This window comes from Hemicordylus capensis, chromosome 1 (genome assembly GCF_027244095.1).
Source record: "Hemicordylus capensis ecotype Gifberg chromosome 1, rHemCap1.1.pri, whole genome shotgun sequence".
NCBI classification, from domain to species: Eukaryota; Metazoa; Chordata; class Lepidosauria; order Squamata; family Cordylidae; genus Hemicordylus; species Hemicordylus capensis.
This window is the reverse complement of record NC_069657.1, coordinates 2,263,435-2,281,808: the sequence shown is the minus strand read 5'-3', so window position 1 is coordinate 2,281,808 and position 18,374 is coordinate 2,263,435. Positions and strand designations below refer to the sequence as shown.

The following is an 18,374-nucleotide window of genomic DNA, read 5'->3' as shown; positions in this document are numbered from 1 at the left end:
GCAGCCCACGGTGACTCTGTGCCCTGGACAGGACTGAAAGTGGAACGCAGAAGAGGAACCAGATTAAAACCACCTCAGCTGCAGGAACTCCTTCCCCGAGACCTGGACAGCGCAGGCATCATCCCCACCACCCCCACTCAGACGTCCTACCTTTTGGCGTTGGCATAAGCAGACAAGCTGAGGTCCACGTCCACCAGCAAGGGCTTGTTCTTCTGAGGCAGCTGCAGCTGCTTGGCTTTCTTCTTCTTCTTCTTCTTCCTCCCCACCTTTGGCTCTTCTGCCGCCTCCAGTTCAGCATCTCCCTCCTCCTCCTCCTCCTCCTCCTCCTCCTCCTCCTCCTCCTCCTCCTCCTCCTCCTCCTCTGAGCACACATAAGGATTTCTAGGATAACAAAATAATAGATCTTTAGAAGTCTGGGACCAGGATTCTCTCTTTTAAAAACACCTGGACACGTCCAAGTTTAAGATGGCCATTTGAACAATTCTGATCAGGATTTCTCATTTAACTTAACCTTGAGTCCAACAAAGGTATCCGCCCCCCCCCACCATTAATTCTGTTGAGTAGGAACATGGTTATGTAAACTCTAAAACAAATCACCACTAGAATTAAACATTCTGTGTCAAGTTCTGTGTCTGGAAAGGCTGAATTCAGCGATATGAGTGATTTGGTACCCAAGAACCACCCAAGTTTCATTTATTTAGATAATTTCTAGGATGCCCTTCAGAATACAACTGCCAGGAGCCATACGATTAATAATTTTGCAACAACACAGCATAAAATGTAACTTCTAGGCTTGACTACTGTAATGCACTCTCTGTGGGGCTGCCTTTGTACATAATTTGGGAACTACAATTGGTACAGAATGCAGAAGCCAGATTGATCTCTGAAACAACATGAAGGGACCACATAACGCCAGTGTTAAAAGAACTGCACTGGTTGCTGATATGTTTCCAAACGAAATACAAAGTGCTGGTTATTACCGTCCTGTTATAAAAAACCACCCTTAGCCATTTTTGGAAGGTATATAAATCAAATAAATAAATAAATAAATAAATAAATAAATGACCCATGAAGCCCTTAACAGCTTGGGTCCAGGGTACTTGAGAGCGCGCCTTCTCTGTCGTGAACCCTGTCGCCTATTAAGGTCACCTGGAAAGGTCCGATTACAGTTGCCGCCAACTCATTTGAGTCATCATCTGTAAACTGCTTTGGGAACTTTTGTTGAGAAGCGGCATATAAATATTTGTCGTATTCGTTTGGTCGCAGTTCAGGACTGAGCCTTCTCTGTGGCTGCCCCAGTGCTTTGGAATGCACTCCCTGCTGAAATAAGAGCATCTCCTTCTCTGCTTGTTTTCAGGAGGACCCTGAAGACGTACCTGTTCTCCCAGGCTTTTAACTGAAATTTAATTTTTAATGTGTTTTAATCTATTGTGATTTTTATCTGTTTTATGAATTTTAAATGTTCTATATTGTATATTATGTTTTAATTTGTACATCGCCTAGAAGTTTCTATATCAAGCGGTATACAAATTCAATAAAATAAATAAATAAAATAAATAAAAAGCAAGAACCAAGAAGAAGTGGAAAAACAGCAGCCACAAATTCAACCATGTCCAGCAAAGCCACCTCCCTGGACTCCGTTCCAAAGCACACACTGAAATGCCTGCACATATGAAGGAGTCGCCAGCTCAGCACCTAGAGAGGGGAGCCTTCAGTGGGTGTCTGGGTGTAAGATTCGAGATGCCCAAAATTCCTTTACAGTCTAGGAATAGATGGGGATCCCAGAATCCTCACATTAACAAGAACTGTGGGTTCTTTTCCATGGTCTTGGCTGTCAAGACTCTCAAGATCCAAGAAAACACACGGAGAATGAAGGGGTAAAAATTAATCAAAAGGCTTTATTTCTCACCAGATTTCAGGCAAATCACACAGCAAAATACTCCTCTCTCTTACAAAAGCAATCAAGCAGTTTAAGCTAACAACTTTAAAAGGTTGTCAAAAGCCTCTCCCTTTTTGCGGTCCCAATTCCCCTGGGCCTCACCAAAACCCCCCTGCTTCCCCTTTTCTTCCTTCCTTCCTCCTCCTGTGTGATGTGTCCCAGCTCTCCTCCGAGCTCCCCGATATATCTGAGTTCCAGCATGGGGGCTTATTGTACCTTTCTACAGATCTACCCACACATCAATTTTTCCACATTTCCCTGATAATAATTGGCCAAAAGGGGTCTTGACCAATCGACCTATAATTCAATTTTCTGTACCTTTGACATTTAATGTCATTGGCCAGAAAATATGACAGGTGCAGGCAAAAGTAGAAAGGGGCATAAACATGGACGAGCGACCCCTCAAGCGGAACTCTGTGGTCGGCATACTCTCACTTTTAGACTCTGCTTTTCAGTGAAAATGAGGAAGTTCGCCTGAGTTGACAGGCGGATTCTCTAAAAGTGAACAAAAGAGGAGGTGTGTGTGTGTGTGTATTTAACCGGAAAAGGGATATCTAATTTAGACACAATGTGGGAGATTGGGACTAACCCAAGATGGGAGTGTTTGTATTCAACCGGGAAAAGGATATCTCATTTGGACAGAGTGTGGGAGATCGGGAATTCACCTATATGACCAGCTCTTGCCTATGAGCTCATGCCAAGGCCTGAACTTGTGTCAAACATATGGACTCATGCCAAGCACCTATCCAGCATAAGATGGCTAACTTATCTAATACAAAAATGACCCTTCCTAGGTCTTACATGGGGCACCCACAGAGACAGAGTTAACCACCCACTGCTGTGGCTCAGCAACTCTGCATCAAAACAACTGGCAGGAAAGAACCCCAGAGCAGCCTCGCTGGGCCAGACACAGTGGCCACCAATATTCTCCATCATCTGCCTCTAGCATCTGGTCTTCAGAGGCCAAAGGTTTCTGAGCAGGTAGAAGCTCCGTTTCATCAGCTCTCTCACAGCCAGAAGTCCCACCGCCAAAACCTGTCCTAGTCTTGGCGTTTATATCCTGCACCACCACCACCTCCTCCTCCTCCAATGAGACCAGTGCGGGGTACATGGTTATGTTTATCCTCACAACAACCCTGGGAGGTAGGTTATTTATTTTAATTTTATTTATTTAACAAATTTCTATACTGCCCAAAACTTGCATCTCTGGCCGGTTCACATTTAAAATCACATAACCAGGCTTCCTCAAACTGCGGCCCTCCAGATGTTGCTGAACTACAACTCCCAGCATACCCAGCCACAATAAATTGTGGCTAGGGATGCTGGGAGTTGTAGTTCAGCAACATCTGGAGGGCCGCAGTTTGAGGAAGCCTGATATAAACATTAAAGTCATTTAAAACCCAACATTAAAAGTATTAAAACTAAGGTTAGGCAGAGAGAGAGAGAGGTGTGACTGGCCTAGAGTCACCTGATGAGTCATGGGTGAAGGGGGATTTGAACTCGGGTCTCCCTGGTCCTAGTCCAACCCTCCAACCACTATATTCTGCAGGCTGAGTTTTGCAGCCCACCCCCCTCGCACTTACTTCAGGAGCATGGTGATGTGGTTTGTCTGCAGCTTCAGCTCTTGGATGGCGCTTGCCACTGGGTCCCCCTGGGCCTGGGCTTCTTTGACAATGGCCCTGATCTCCGTCCAGTCAATCTGGTTGGCTAAGGCACTCCGGACCACCTGGATGGCTCGGTCCACCATCTCGAGGTTCATTTCCACGAGTTCACCTTTCACCTTGTCCGTTTCCTTGGAGAGAGCGAGCGAGACCATCAGCACTGATTCACGGGCTTTACTCCTGCCCCCAAGAGTGTTTTAGCCACACAGTACTGTTGGGGGGCAGGGATTTGAACTGGGATCCCCACATCGAAACCACTCTGGCCAGTGGCTCCAAACTGGCCTTGGAGCCGCTGAGCTTCTGAAGGAATCCTCTCGCCCCCGTTTGGCTTGGTGAGAATCCAGGACGATCCTACCTGAGCCTGATGTAGCGCTTCAAGGCGGTGCTCGTGGTCCTGCCGGACATTCTGCAGCTTTTTCAAGGCTTGTTTCTCCTTTTAGGGAGGAAACTCAACCGGGAGGGGGGCAGGGGGAGAGAGAGGAGGAGAGAGAGAGATTCTGATGCGATGCCATCACAACCATGGCGTCCAGCAGGGGGACAGCAGGCCAGGAAAAGCAGGGCTGCCAGTTGCTCAAATGAGGGCGCTTTCATAGGGGTCAGGGAGGAGCACCAGATCTGCTCTGGCCTCCTGGCGAGAGGAGGTGGCTTCAGGGGCTCGGCTTGCTGCAGTTCTCTCCTTTGGCCACAGCCAGGTGAGGGGAGCACACAGGCAGAAGCCCTGCCCTGCAGCCCCCAAGGGGATGCGCCCAAGACCCGCTCCAGGACTGAGTCGCAGCAGAGTCCACGTCTTAGCCACTGGGACTCCTTCCACTTCAGGAAAGGAAGGGGAGCCCCCTCGCAGCAGAGCGGCTGGACTGGAGCAAGTCTTGCTAGCAAACAAAGCAGCAGGCCCATGACACAAGTGTCCCCTGTTGGAAGCGGGGTGGAAGCAACCCCCTTTCCACCACCCACGGCAGGCAAGTGGCCCTTTGGGGGTATAAGCATGGAGCCTGTTGTACCTGCTGTAGTGCCTTCAAGTCTATCTTCTGGCCCTCGAGTTTGGAGTAAAATTCATCCACTGCCTTTCAGAAAAGGAAAAAAGTTTTAAAAGAAGTTGGAACAAACGGATTATAGAAGGTTAGACCTTCTCAAAGACTGAACTGGGAGGTGGGGGGGAAACCAACATTCAAGCCCACAATTTTGAGTTTATTTAGCATCTTTATTATACGCTAAATAAGAAGTTTGGAATTCATTTCAGCATTTTTGTGCAAAGGCTTCACCCTCCAGAGATGTTTGCCTCTGAAGTTCAAGCACTGCTACAAAACTCCGCTCTTCTCAAACGCAGAGGACCACACAGAAAATCTTCAGCCATTTGGAGTCTGAAATTTTAAACACTGTTCTCAGACTTTCTGATCGACATGCAGACTTATTTCATCTTCCGATTCATCTCATTGCGAGTGCACACAAGAAGCAGAATTCTTCCTCAAGCGTCATTCATTGTGCTCTCCCACCCCAAACTGATTCCAATAAAAATTACATCCCACTGATACAGTCCGCTATCAAGCACAGCCCCGTACCTTGTTGAAAGATTCAAACTCCTCATATGGGCATTTTGAGTGTTGGGAAAACAAGAAAGGGTGGAATTCCTCATATCTGCAAGACAAAGGTGTTCTCATGGGGACATCAGCTGACAGGCAGGAAACAATCCCATAGGAAAAACTGTCCCCAGGGAAATACTCACGTGAGGATTTCTTCGGAAGGTTTGGTGGGCTCCAGACTCGGCTTTTTCTCCCGCTTCTGGATGATGTAGCCCTACCAAACACAAAAGGAAACACAAGGCATGAGAACCGCACATTACAGTTTCCTTTTTAGCTTGGAAGGAAAAAAGCAGAAAAATGCAGAAAGCACAGAAGCAAAACCAGACCAATGGCTGAGCCCTGTTGATGCTGCCGCTGCCCTTCAATCCTCTTAGGGAAACAGAACTGGTGAAGGGCCGCAGCTCAGGGGTAATGCTCGGGCCCCTTGGCTTGAAAGGCCTCTGTGAGACTCTAGAGAGCTGCTGCCAGCCAGGGTGGAGGATACGGAGCTAGATGGACCTGGCGGTTATCCTCCAGGTAACCACCTAGTCCGAAACCTTGTTTCCAGGCACGACTCAAACAGGGAACCAGCGCAGCTCCATCAGAGCAGCCGTAAAACGGTTCTGAAGGCCTCATCCCTGCCAAAGCCCTTGCAGCGACATTCTGCATCCCCTGAAGTTTCTGAGCAGGCTTCAAGCACAGTCCAACATGAAGCACATTATAGTAATCCAGATTAGATGTACAGTAGTGAGGGCACGGACCACCAAGGGAAAGTCTGACCGAGACAGGAAAGGATGCTGCAAGCCCGGCCCAGAAGAGCGTCTAGAAAATACCACCTGCCTGGACTGCCTCCATGAAGGGCTCATCTGGCAGGGGCTTCTCAGTGGTGGCTCCCATCGTATGGTATTTTCTCCCAGGGGAGATTTGACTGGCTTTGTCCTTTTTTACGTTCTTTCACCTCACAAATTTCCAGCTGTTTAGGCGGGACTTTTACTCTTGTTCCTATGATTTTATGGTGGTTTTCTGCAGTCTCTCAAATGTTTTGCCTCTAATTTCCTGGCCTCTTATATGTACTTTTTATTACTGATATATTTATTTCATTGTTTATTGTACGCTGCCTTGAATCCTGGGAGAAAGGTGGGATAGTTCTTTTAAAAACTGAGGTGTTGAAGGTCAAGCCACAAGCGTTTCTCGTGAGCCGCTCCTGGCTCACCTCCCTCCCTGCCTCGCACGATACTTTCGCCTCGTCTATCGCAATTCCAGACCGCCTCCATTAGACTCTCTGGGACCATGTTTGAAAGCTCCTCTTTGGGATCATGGGGTGGACAACAGATGCAGCAGCCAGCACATCCGTCACCAACAAGGAGCTACCTTGCCGTTAAAGTTGTCTGTTAGCTCCATATATTCTTCTGCTTTTTGTAAAGCGGCAAGAATCCTTTCAACATCTAAAAAAAGAGGGGGAGAGGTTATTTTATTTTTAAGTTGATCATTTTGAGATGATCAGGTCTTGCTGTAACGCAGTCTGTCTTTGGCATTCTAGATATGGTTGAGTTGCCTTGTGTCATGCAAGGAGAACTGGAGTTAAACCAGCCCAGGATATAAAAGTAAGTTATACTGCATGCAACGAAGATCAAGCAATGAGCTTTTATTAAGAAATGGAAGCATGTCTTTGAATACTACTCATGCCATAACTATGGGCTATGAATTTTATATTCAAGATGTTTGGGACCTACCTTTGATTTCTATCTGCTCTATTTTGGCATTTCCTGAAAATCCTGTTTCTATAAGGCAGTGTTCAATAAGTGTGGCTCCGTATGCTATATTTAGAAGAAGAAGAAGAAATATTTACAAGGCAGATAAGCCAGCAGATGGAGGCCTGGATTTAAAAGATTAAATTTGTTTCTGAGAATTTCAGCTCCTGCAAGGCCAATTCTGGATGGGCACAAAGAAACCTGCCTCTTTGACCATAAAGGTATTTATGTCAAAGTCTAAGCTCTTGAACATCCCAAAGACATAATTTTCAGATATTGAATTACATTCAATTTCTATTTTTGCTACAGACATCTCTCTTAATTCATTCTGCAATCAAATGTATTTAAAATATTTATATTTCAGTTTTCATTATGTTCAAAGCAGCTTACAAATATGGAAATACATTAAAATTAATTAACAATAAATGAACATTAATGGCACTTACGAAGGTGGGGGTTTAGTACTCTCTTTATCTGATCTCCTTTAGGTGCCCTGGTAATGATTTCCATCAGCCTATTGGTGGGGGGCAGGGGTGAGGAGGACGGTCACCACAAAAGAAAAAATGACAAAAATGTTCAAAAGCATTTTAAAGGAAAGTTCAGGGAACCCACCCATCATGCCAAGTGTTTAAAGCTTGGGGCAGATGATGGAAACCATGTACCTAGCCCTGGGTTGCATAGAGAGGGCCATCTGTGCAAAGGGACAGGAGTGCCTTCCTTACGATAACTTCTTAGAAGAAGTTGCTGTTCTAAGCCATACAACAGGATTGTGTCAAATACGGGAATTATAAACTTCTTGTGACTGTTACTGGGGTCCTGGCCTTGACCGCCTGATGAACTGTGCAGGCAGAACGAAGGAGTGAGCGGAAGCCCTTCCACACCACGGGCCTGAAGAAGCAGCTTCTCGGCCACCATGCCTGCAAGAATTCCTGCTTCTCCTACAACAGACCCACGGAGCTGCTCTCCCCAAGCCACGTCTCCTAAATGAAGCTGCTTTCCTAAAGCAACACAAGGCAACGCTGGGATGAAACTGACCAGGGCTCCCGGGCTAGTCAATGTCACGCCTGGGCTGAAAACCCAGAGCCCTGCACTGGCGGTGTTTGGGTCCCAACCCCGACACCTCTATAAAGGGCTCTCTGTCTGCTCATGTGGATAAACGTGCGGCCTTTTAAGAAAACCATCATTTTAAAGGGGGCTTTAGAGATGGCTCCAAAAGTCTACCTCCAGCCTCAAAGGCTGCGGAGCAGTAACAGCAGGAGAGAGGGCGTGCCCTGAACTCCTGCCTGAGGGCTTCTCAGAAGCATCTGGTGGGCCACTGTGCGAAACAGGATGCTGGACTAGATGGGCTTCCTTGGGCCTGGTCCAGCAGGGCTGTTCTTATGTGCTCTGGGCACTACCCAATAGGCACCCGTGACAGCGATACACCTTTCTCACAACAGTGCTGCTCCTGCTTCTGGGGCCAGGACCAGTTTTTCTGGGGTACAGATTGAAGTGCTACGAAAAACCAGTTTAAACTAGGGAGCCTGGTGAAACCCAAACAGTGGCTGACATGATGCGTAGCAGCGTCTGGGTGATGCAGACCACCATGGGGCTGCTGCGCACACGCAAGGCAGCCCTGATGCTATTGAAGATGGGTGGTTGCACAAGCAGCCCAGCAACTCCCACTGCGGTGACTGGGGGGGAACATTCACAGGGCTGCGCAATGAGTCAGCCAGTGGACCCTGGCAATGATGACGCTGCACCGCTGCCTCCAAGACTAGGAGCAGTTCTCCTTGGCACTCAGCCCAGGCGGCTGGCTTCTGCTGCAGCCCCAGTACGTGCCACGAGGTACCTTTCCACGCTGGGCAAGGGCACTGCTCCTTTGGCATGAGCAACCGGGTAGTGTTCCCGCACTGCAAACTTGACATCGTCTGCTTCGTCTGTACGAAACCTCAGGATATTGAGAATCAGGTATTCGTGATCAGTAAGAACGATATTGCCCTGCAACAACACCCAGATGCTTTGTTACTGCTGTGCAAACCTGGAAACACTCATGCTCTCAAAACACACATTTCAGCCCTCTGACTCCTCCCCAACTCAGGCCAATGGCCAGACACACACAGATGGGGTGCAGGGGGGGGCGCTTCTGGAAGCCCCAAAGTGTTCCAGGAGAAATCAAATCATTGGGAGGAGAAAGCTGCCCTGGATACATGAGAGAACACAGCCCTCATGAACAAGGGCAAAGGCTGGCAGGAAACGCAGGAAGGCTCAGGATCCAGGGAAGACACAAGACCAGAAACCCCCTTCTCTCTCTGCCTCCTCTTAGAAGCCCAAGAACCATCTTCATGAGCCCTAGAGGGGGGCTTGGGGCCATCTAGTCCTACCTCCTGCTCAATGCAGGCACTTCAGAACTACAGGAACCCCAACAGGTGGCTGTCCAGCCTCTGCCTGAAGACCTCCAGTGAGGAAGACACAGACCCCTGGTGTGAGAATTTACACTAATGAATTCAGGGGCGTAGCAAGGTTGGAGTGGGCCCAGAGACAAGATTTTAAAATGGGCCCCCCACCCCACTGAAGCTCAGCTCAGCCCCCCACCCCACTGAAGCTCAGCTCAATTTACAATTTTGTAAATTGTGGACGATGCAAGTCATTTAATGGTACTAGAGAAAGACCTGCTGTTCTGGTAGCTCCAGGTCTTAACACTCACATCAATTTCAGAGGATATACAACTGAAGGAAGCCCGGGCGGGTGCGCGGCTGGGGGAGTCAGTCATGTGACTTGCCTCTGGGGGCCCCCCCAAGGCAATGGGCCCCAGACAATTGTCTCCCCTTGCCCTATTATAGTTACGCCCCTGAATGAATTTAAAACCCCACTTCTAAACTAAACTAAAGCTCCTCCAAGTCCTAATCCCACAGCAGTCATTGATTCCATTGTGAAACCATGCTCTTCCTGTTAAGAAGCCACATTAAGATGAATCACTGTCTGAAGAGACATAGAAAAACAAGCTCATCCCGACCCCTTCGCCCTGCAAACATACATCGGGAGAGGCAGGAGGAAGTGCGCGTACAGGGGAGGTAGACCAGCCTCGCCCATTTCTCGTTCTATCACTTACCCTGTCATAGAGCTCGAGGATCAGGTGGTAGGCTGCTTCGTCACTCCCAAACTGGAAATCTACAATTCTGTCACCACCAAGCTGCTTCACGCTCACAAGCCTCCGGGTTTTTAAATGTTTACGACACTGTCAGTGGGGAGAGCACAGATACGTCCAAGAAAGTCCTGCTGAGCCACATACGTTTTAAAGAGCAGCAGGGACAGCTCTGCCACTCACAAACGGACGTACGAATGATGTCCGTGGGTGGGTGGGCCAGCTCTCATTTCATCTGGGCTCCTTTTGACTCATGAGAAACAGATGCAGGATCAAAAAAGCAGCCATCAAGCTTTTTGGATCATTTGGAATTTTTCTGCAGCCCCAGCACAGAAGGCAGGAGGAGAGGTGGAGAGAAAAGGGTCTGTGCACAAAGCAAGATGGAGAACCCTGGGGAGGGGCAGAGCCGCCTTCTTGGCAACGGGGAGCTCTTCCCACACCTTCCCCAGGTCCTGAGCCCTTCGGAGGTCTTGGACTCCAGGCCCAAAGTCTCGGGATCCCGGAGGCGAGGCACTAAATGTCCCCAGCCCCACCGCCCCCGATACACCTTCCGGCTTGAAGGCAGTGGGCGATGAGAAAGGGAGGCTGCTGACAGCCCTTCTTCCCACCCTCCACCCCGCTCAGAGCCTGACTGGGGCTTCTCATCTAACCCTTACAGGCTGCGAAAGGAGCACGGGGCGAGGAGGGGAGGTTGTCAGCAGCCTCTTTTCTGTGCACCCCCTTCACAGCTTGCAGGAGTTGGGCGCTCCTCATATGACGGGGCAAGGAGGCGAGGTGGCTGGACTCGTGTTTGGAAAAGAAAAGCTGCTGGCTGAGGTAGCCCCCGAGACGAAATGACAGCACAGTGCCAACCAGCTTACTGGACATCTTCAGCACGTGAAAAAAGATGAGCTTACCTTCATTGCAAAGCCAGATGGCATCATGTTTTTGGGCCACTCGTATTCGGTCGTGTGGATCCTAATGCCAGATTCGAGGAGAAGTGTCGCCTTGCAGTCTGGCCTAGTCACAAGAAGAGGAGTTGGGGGGAAATCCAGACCTCTGTACACACTTTGTTCCTTCCTGTCCTAGAGCAAATCTCTGTCTTTTGTGCACATAGCATACTAGCCTTCCTGGGAATTGCCAGCTCCAATTTTAAAATTTTGCTAAATTACCTGCCAAATGTAAACAAATACAATCCGTGCCCGCCATGATCTGTTTGATCCTGTTTGCAGTGAGGAGAGGCTGGGGGTGGGACCTGAGATGAGATTGTGGAGCAGAAATATTTGGCTTCTCCTCAGACAGGGCTGCAGAACTTTGGCTCTACCAAAGGAGAAGCCAACAACAGCTCAATCCTTATGCTGGGTGGAAACTAATAGCAGACAATTGCCTCTGAAGAAGGCTTGGGATTGTCAAAAGGGGTCTGGCAACAACACAAGACTGAACAGATGTTGGCAAAATTATGACATGAGACTCCACCTTCTAATTAAAACAGGATCCTGGGAACATTCATCTCTACTTCTCCCATTTCATCGGCAACTGTGAAATGAACTATTGGACCTTCCAGTTGGACACAGATACTATCTCAATGATCATTTTGTATTCGTTTTATGCAGACATATAGATATATTTTTATCGATTTATTATATTTTGCATAGTTGGACAGTTTTTCAAACCATACGTTTTTTACTATTATATTAACATATTCATACATAATACTTGGATTTTTATCATAGTGTTCCACTTTTTAAACTGACAATTTAATTATGTAGAAGAGCAAGACGACTGTAAAGTCAAAAAGGCTCAACATCCATCCCATCCTGAGAGACTTTTCAAGGAAGATTTAGCACTTACTTCTGGAGACGGATGAGGTACGTCTTATTATCCACGTCATAAACATTGTTTACTCTCATTCCCAACAAGCTTCCCATGTAAAAGAAAAAGAGGAAAGACACATTTTGTGAACATGCTTTATCATCTATACCAGAAAACTAGAACAAAACACAACAGATCTCACAACTCCAGAACACAGCAGCCAGAACGTATCCTTTGCTGCTTCCAATGCACGTTTGCAGGTCCTTTCCTCCAAGGATGTCAGAGCAGTGTACAAGGAGTGTGTCACTCTTTCCCCAGCGCCGAGGTGAGGTGGGCTAGGTGGAGTGTGTGCAATGGGCCCACAGTCACCCAGCAGGCAGGGATCTGAGCCCAGGCCACCCAGGTCCTAGTCCAATGCGGACCACTACCCCACCCTGGTTTTGGCACTAGTTTTACACAATGGGTGCAAAGCAAGGCGAAGGAGAAGAGATCCTACAAAAGACACAGAGACACTCAGGGAAGACAGCTGGTCTTGTAGCAATGAGCATGAATTGTCCCCTCTGCTAAGCACGGTAGGTCTTGCTTGGGAGACTCCATGGGAGCCCTGTGAGATATTCCCCTGAGGGGAGGGGCAGAGGTCCTGCTTGGCATGCAGGAGGCCCCAGATTCCATCTCTGGCAGCACCTCCAAGTAGGGCTAGGACACACTCCTGCCTGAAAGCCTGGAGAGCCACTGCCGGTCAGCATAGACAATCCTGAGCTACAAACATGGCAAATGTTTACATACCGCTTTCAACAAAAGTTCCCAAAGCGGTTTACATAGATAAATAAGAATAAACAAAATAGCTCCCTGTCCCCAAAGGGCTCACCATCTAAAAGAGAAACACAGGATAGACACCAGCAACAGCCACTGGAGGGATGCTGTGCTGGGGATGGTCCAAGGACCATCCAGCCAGCGTGGTGTAGTGGTGAGAGTGCTGGACTAGGACTGGGGAGACCCGAGTTCAAATCCCCCCCAAGCCATGATACTTGCTGGGTGACTCTGAGCCAGTCACTTCTCTCTCAGCCTAACCTACTTCACAGGGTTGTTGTGAAGAACAGGATACAAAATGTAAAGTTTTTTTTTAAAAGGGACTGACTCCATGGAACTTGTGGAGTAGGGGTGTGCATCCTGAGGAAGTCTCCTTTCCCCGTCCCACACCCCAAAGAAGAACTCCCCTCTCTCCCCCACCCTAAGCCAGGGTAGCCTGGCAGCTGTCATGGGACTACAGCTCCTATCATCCCCAGCCACAGTGACCAATAGCCAGGGATGATGGGCATTGTAGGCCACCATCTGCAGGAGGACCAGCCCTATGCTGGATGGCCCAAGGGCCTGCCTGGCGGGTGGGGGTCGGCAGGGCAGCTCCCTGGGGCCCTGGGCTCCACTCCAGCGCCAGCCCCCAGGTGGAGGGAGGGAGGGAGGGGCCCCCGCCCCCTGAGACTGGCAGGCGCTGCCCTCCCACTGCCCGGAGGAAAGGGGCAGGGCGGGCTGCAGCACGAGCAGGAGGCGGGGCGAGAGGTCAGGCCCCGCCCCAGACCAGGAGGGGCGTGGCCATGGGAGGAGAGGGGCGTGGCTGCCCGCCCGCCGCCTCCGCACCTGTGGCGGAGTTCCGCGATCACCGCTCGGATGTCGACCGTGCTGAAGCGGGACTTCATGGCGAGAGGGAGGCGGCTGGGCGGGCAGCGCCGGCCTCCGGGGGTCGGGTCTGGTCTGGTGGGCCTCCTCCGCTCTTCCCTCCACCACTTCCGCTGCCTTCCGGGACCCTGACAGGAGCGGAGGAGTGGCCCATACGCATGCGCGCTCGACCTAGGCGCTACGGCAAGGCAGTCAGGCCAAAATTTCTCCTCTGACCCTCGGGAAAGAACTCAGGAGCCCGTGGGGGCGGGGCCACGCTGCCCGGGGGCGGGGCCTCTGCCGGAGGCTCTGGGAACGGCGAGGGCCGCGGGATGGAGGGAGTCCGCGGGGGGGGATCTCGGGGGCGGGGGGTGGGCACGCCCGGTGCACGTGGGCTAGGATGAACTGATCGTCGTGCCCCCCCCCACCCGCTGTCATAATCCCAGCTATTTGGGGCTGAAAGGTATTGTATGCAGTCTCTCTCTCCCGTCTCGCGCTGCCTGCTGCAGGCTGGCCATTCGCCAGGTAGAGCTGCGTGGTTAACCGCGCCGCTCTACCTGACGAGTGGCCAGCCTGCAGACTGACAGCGCGGATCTTATTCAGGCTGGGGCGGCATGAGAGACGGGGGAAGAGAGACAGCCTGCCCAGCTCTACCTGACGAATGGCCAGCCTGCAGGCAGCGCAGTTCTCATTAATCCTGGGGCAAGGCCGGATGGGAGAAAATGGGGAGCAAACGGAGCTCCCAGAATGAAAAGCAACTGTGCCTCTTTTGATGCACACCCCGCCCCGCAGGACAAGCTGTTCCTTCTTGTAGAGGTGGAAGCGGTGCAGAGAAGGACGACCAGAATGAGCAGCTCCTGCAGTCTAGCCTGCCAGCCTCTCCTTTGGACAGGGAACATCGGACCCACCTGCCTCCTGGGCTTCTGCAGCAACCATTTAACCAAACTAATGAGTATTACTTATTCTGGAGTGTTTTATAGATACCAGCAGCAGGTAGGGATTTAGTATTAAGGGAGAAGAAGCAAATACATTTGCATAATTAAAGCTGGCATGACTGTCTAAGAGCACATGCCTTGCACGATGATGAAGATTCAAGGCGGAATCCCTGGTGTTTCTGCTTAATGAGGCTCTTCAGTAGCAGGGCTGAGAACGGGGAAGCCTCTTGCCTGAAACCCTGAGGAGTTGCTGCCAGTCAGAGAAGGGCGTCTTCAGCTATACAACCAATATTTATAGGATGGATATTTATATACCACTTTCAACAAAAAGTTCCCAAAGGTAAAGTGTGCCATCAAGTCAATTTCTGGTGCCCACAGAGCCCTGTGGTTGTCTTTGGTAGAATACAGGAGGGGTTTACCATTGCCTCCTCCCTCACAGTATGAGATGATGCCTTTCAGCATCTTCCTATATCGCTGCTGCCCGATATAGTACTAGTGGGGATTCAAACTGGCAACCTTCTGCTTGTTAGCCAAGCATTTCCCTGCTGTGGTTTACATAGATATAAATAGATAAATAAAATTGCTCCCTGTCCCCAGAAGGCTCACAATCACAAGCTATTGGACTAGTGGTTTGACTCAGTGCAAAAAAGCAACAGATGTTCATGTGCAAGCAGTGCCCAATGGCCAACACGCAAGTCATGTTGTCGTCTGCGGGAAGCACATTTGTTTGTGTGTCTTTATAATTATCCTCAGTCTGTTTGTATGGGGACAGCACTTCCTTTGTCATTTGCTAGATCGTGCATGGATTCTTAATCTGCACATTAATCAAGTGTAAGGAAGATTTTGGAAGGAGATACAGAGGGAAATGCTAATTGAGCAAGGGAACATACATTGGTCAAATTAAAGAACAATGCTTTTCCTAGCACTTGGTGCTAATTATTTATTAAACACACACACACACAGATGGACTGTCACAGATGGTGGGGAGATTCTGCAGGAAGCACCTCCCCTTTTTACCTGCAGCACATTCAGTAGTAGCCCTGACTGGCAATCCCAATTGCAGCAGGAATTGTAAAAAAAACCCCTCATTTTTAAACAAAGATTCAAAATCCTATTTGTGGGGAGAAAATATGGATGTGCAATATTAGATATAAACATTTTTTGTCAGGACAGCGGCAGCTAACACAAGTGGAAAATCCTGCATTCATTCTTCCTGTGGAAATAAGAAACTTAAAACTATAGCAAAGATGAGTGAAAGTTCTTCTTAAATCGCAGAATTCCTATTGTGCCTGACTGGGGTGTGTGGGGAGGGAACCTTCATCAGACAAATCCCAACTTCAGTTATTTAAATGTCCGTTTTTGGCTTCATGGATGGTTTGCAAATGCCCAGACTCAGAAATCCTAACCTACCCTGAACTTGGCTGAAATGCTGATGTTAGTGAACTTGAGACTAAGGGGGAGAGTGCCAAGAATATTTGAATGTGCTTCAAAATGAAATGAAAAGTAAACCATGGTCACTTCCAAAAGAGGCTAGAGAGACTGACTCAGAATAAGGCAGTTTTGCATGTCTCTGGTCTTAGTTGGATTCCCTGTTTAATGCCACCATGGGGTGTACGGTCCAATCATTTAAGCAATGCCTGCATGTTCTGTGCCAGTTGTGAACTGACAGCTTAAATATGGAATCCACACCACACAATTCCACCATGCCAGAGTCTTAAGAATATTTAAGCTCTCAACACACATTCATTTCATTAACTTCTAATGGCATTCACAGCCACGGGCAAAATCAAAGAAAAATGAAGAGAGGGTTGTGTGCTCAGCTGCCAGCAGTATCAATGGCAAAATTTAAATAGAAAAGCAAGGCAGCTGGCTGAATAAGAGAACGCTTTACAAATCAGAAGAAATTCTATGTCCTCCTAAAATTCCACCATGACAGAGTCCACAAATAATGCTAATTCTCTGCATTATTCCCCGCTCTGCCTTCCAGTAATGACTTAACTAAAGTTCAGGGACTGAGCAGAAGATATTGGGGGGGAAGGAAAAGAAAGCACAGAGGATAAAAAAAAGATTGTGGGCAAAATAATGGCAACATTAATATATGAGCTTTCAGTATTAGAGAAGATAATAAATCCACTAAAACCACAAGTGATTGTGCAACCTTCTGCATGCATAAGGTGGTAAATTCCACCCCAGATCCAGGCTGCAGCAGAGTCAGGAGAGGGAGAGCTGGGCTTGCAACTCTGGAAAGCCATTGCCAGGCAGCTAGATGGCCCAGTGGTCTGAAGGCCATAGGAGGACCACATGGTGGTTATGTGGCTTCTGGTCACCTCACTTCTCCAGGATGTTCCAGGGACTTGCAGGGCACCGTCAGTTCTGGTTTCCCCAGGAAGGAGAGTCACTGCAGACTGACGGTGCCGTTGCCATATCTGGTTTATTTAGACAAATATACAGCATTGGATGAGGTTGGGAAGATAGCAGCACATTCCTGGAAGTCAGCAGCAGATGACATGATCAGAGAGGCCAAATCCTGAATCCTGAGATGCAGCATCTCTCTGTGCTGGCTGCCCCATTGCAGGCTCTCCAAAAAACAACACCAAACCCTTCCTTCAGTCTTCATCATCTATCAGCTCACCTGCCTTTTCCACACTGGCTTCACTCACTTTGCTGGGGAGCAGTGTTCCCTCTAACAGGGATTCCCAGACATTATTGACTACAAATCCCAGAATCCCCAAGCAAAAGCCATTGCAGCTGGGGATTCTGGGACTTGTAGTCAACTACATCTGGGCATCTCAGTTTGAGGGAACACTGCTGGGGAGGCACGCAAACCAGGTGACCCTATACCTTCTGTTGAGTCTGTGCCATGAGGCAGGAGGTATATGATGCTCCGACATTTCTTGGTCCTCCTCCAGTCAGGGTCCTTAACAATTAACAGTGAGCCAGCAGGCTAACTACCTACCCCAAGCGGATAATAGGAGTCCCCAAACGTTGATGGCTACAGAAATAAAACTGCAAGAGAATATAAAAATGTATGAGAAAGGGATGTTTCAGGGGGTTATGGGTAATCTGATCCTACCTCTGCTGTAAAAGTGATACCATGTTTTAAATAATATGATCAGTATTGAATGGTACGATGTGATATTACAAGTTTAGCCTTACTAAGAAGCCTTGGCTGCAGTAGCGGTGGTATTTTCAGTATCTAATTTTGTCATCTCATTTCTATGAACAAAGATTGTTGAAAGCTCTCCAAGAAAATCTAACTCTATTTGTAAAGCTGCCTTCTGCTGAGTCAGATTCTTGGTCCGTAATCTGGCTCATCATTGCCTGCTTTGACAGGCAGCAGCAGACAGGGGCATTTCCTAGCCCAGTCTGGAGATACCTGGTGCCAGGGACTAAACCTCGGACCTTAGCAATGCAAAGCAGGGGATCCTCCTTTGGCTGAAGGCCCCATTTCCCACAGAGCCTGTCCTCACCCGCCTACAGCGGGCAGGTTGAAATGCAACTGGTGAAGCCATTGCCACTGCTGCAGGCATCTCCACCATCTAAATTCTCCTCGTTAAGAAGTACTGAACAGCTAAGGAACCCTACTTGATTTCCACCCCACCAGAAACACTTGACCTGGAGATAAGCCTGCAGATCACACTGCTGCTACAGACGGAGGAGCACGGCTGGTTCGAAAAGGTTGGCAACCCCATTTTACAGATGGGCCGCACAGTGAGGTGCGTTGCGCAGGTGCTGCTTGATTAATCACGGGGGATGGCTTAATACAATTAACATGTCCTGCTGTTTTTAATAACGCTTTAATAATAACGTTTTCTGTTTTTCTTGTCTTTAATCCGGAGCGACTCCGCAATGGCCTTCCAAGAAGCCAACTTCAAAACACAGCCACCCTGGAGGGAGGCGGAGCGAGCCGAGCCGTGGTTGGCTTGCCGCGGAGAGTTCTCGCCCAATCACCGCTTTCCTCCTG

The 18,374-nt window shown here is 48.9% G+C and overlaps 1 protein-coding gene and 1 long non-coding RNA gene across 5 annotated transcripts in view; one reads left to right on the top strand and one right to left on the bottom strand.

The window, feature by feature from the left end:
* The window catches only part of NEMF (nuclear export mediator factor), a 30,526-nt gene extending 16,880 nt beyond the window's left edge, over nt 1-13,646 (bottom strand). For 3 of the 4 annotated variants that reach the window (XM_053283914.1, XM_053283915.1, XM_053283916.1), the window contains exons 1-14: nt 13,458-13,646; nt 11,862-11,930; nt 10,928-11,030; nt 9,999-10,124; nt 8,739-8,887; nt 7,354-7,421; nt 6,890-6,973; nt 6,528-6,601; nt 5,321-5,391; nt 5,157-5,232; nt 4,599-4,661; nt 3,956-4,033; nt 3,523-3,731; nt 151-381 (exon numbers count right to left, since the gene is read on the bottom strand). In XM_053283914.1, coding sequence (XP_053139889.1) covers nt 151-381; nt 3,523-3,731; nt 3,956-4,033; nt 4,599-4,661; nt 5,157-5,232; nt 5,321-5,391; nt 6,528-6,601; nt 6,890-6,973; nt 7,354-7,421; nt 8,739-8,887; nt 9,999-10,124; nt 10,928-11,030; nt 11,862-11,930; nt 13,458-13,516 — 1,460 coding nt within the window. In that variant the 5' untranslated portion in view covers nt 13,517-13,646. Of the gene's footprint in view, nt 1-150; nt 382-3,522; nt 3,732-3,955; nt 4,034-4,598; nt 4,662-5,156; nt 5,233-5,320; nt 5,392-5,996; nt 6,331-6,527; nt 6,602-6,889; nt 6,974-7,353; nt 7,422-8,738; nt 8,888-9,998; nt 10,125-10,927; nt 11,031-11,861; nt 11,931-13,457 lie in introns of those variants that run through there. The other variant, XM_053283917.1, reaches the window with a different exon arrangement.
* Nucleotides 13,647-13,792: 146 nt separating this feature from the next.
* Nucleotides 13,793-18,287, top strand: LOC128339592 (uncharacterized). The gene is made up of 3 exons (XR_008313109.1): nt 13,793-13,938; nt 14,268-14,468; nt 18,015-18,287. It is a non-coding gene; the product is annotated as an uncharacterized LOC128339592 (long non-coding RNA).
* Nucleotides 18,288-18,374: the final 87 nt, after the last annotated feature.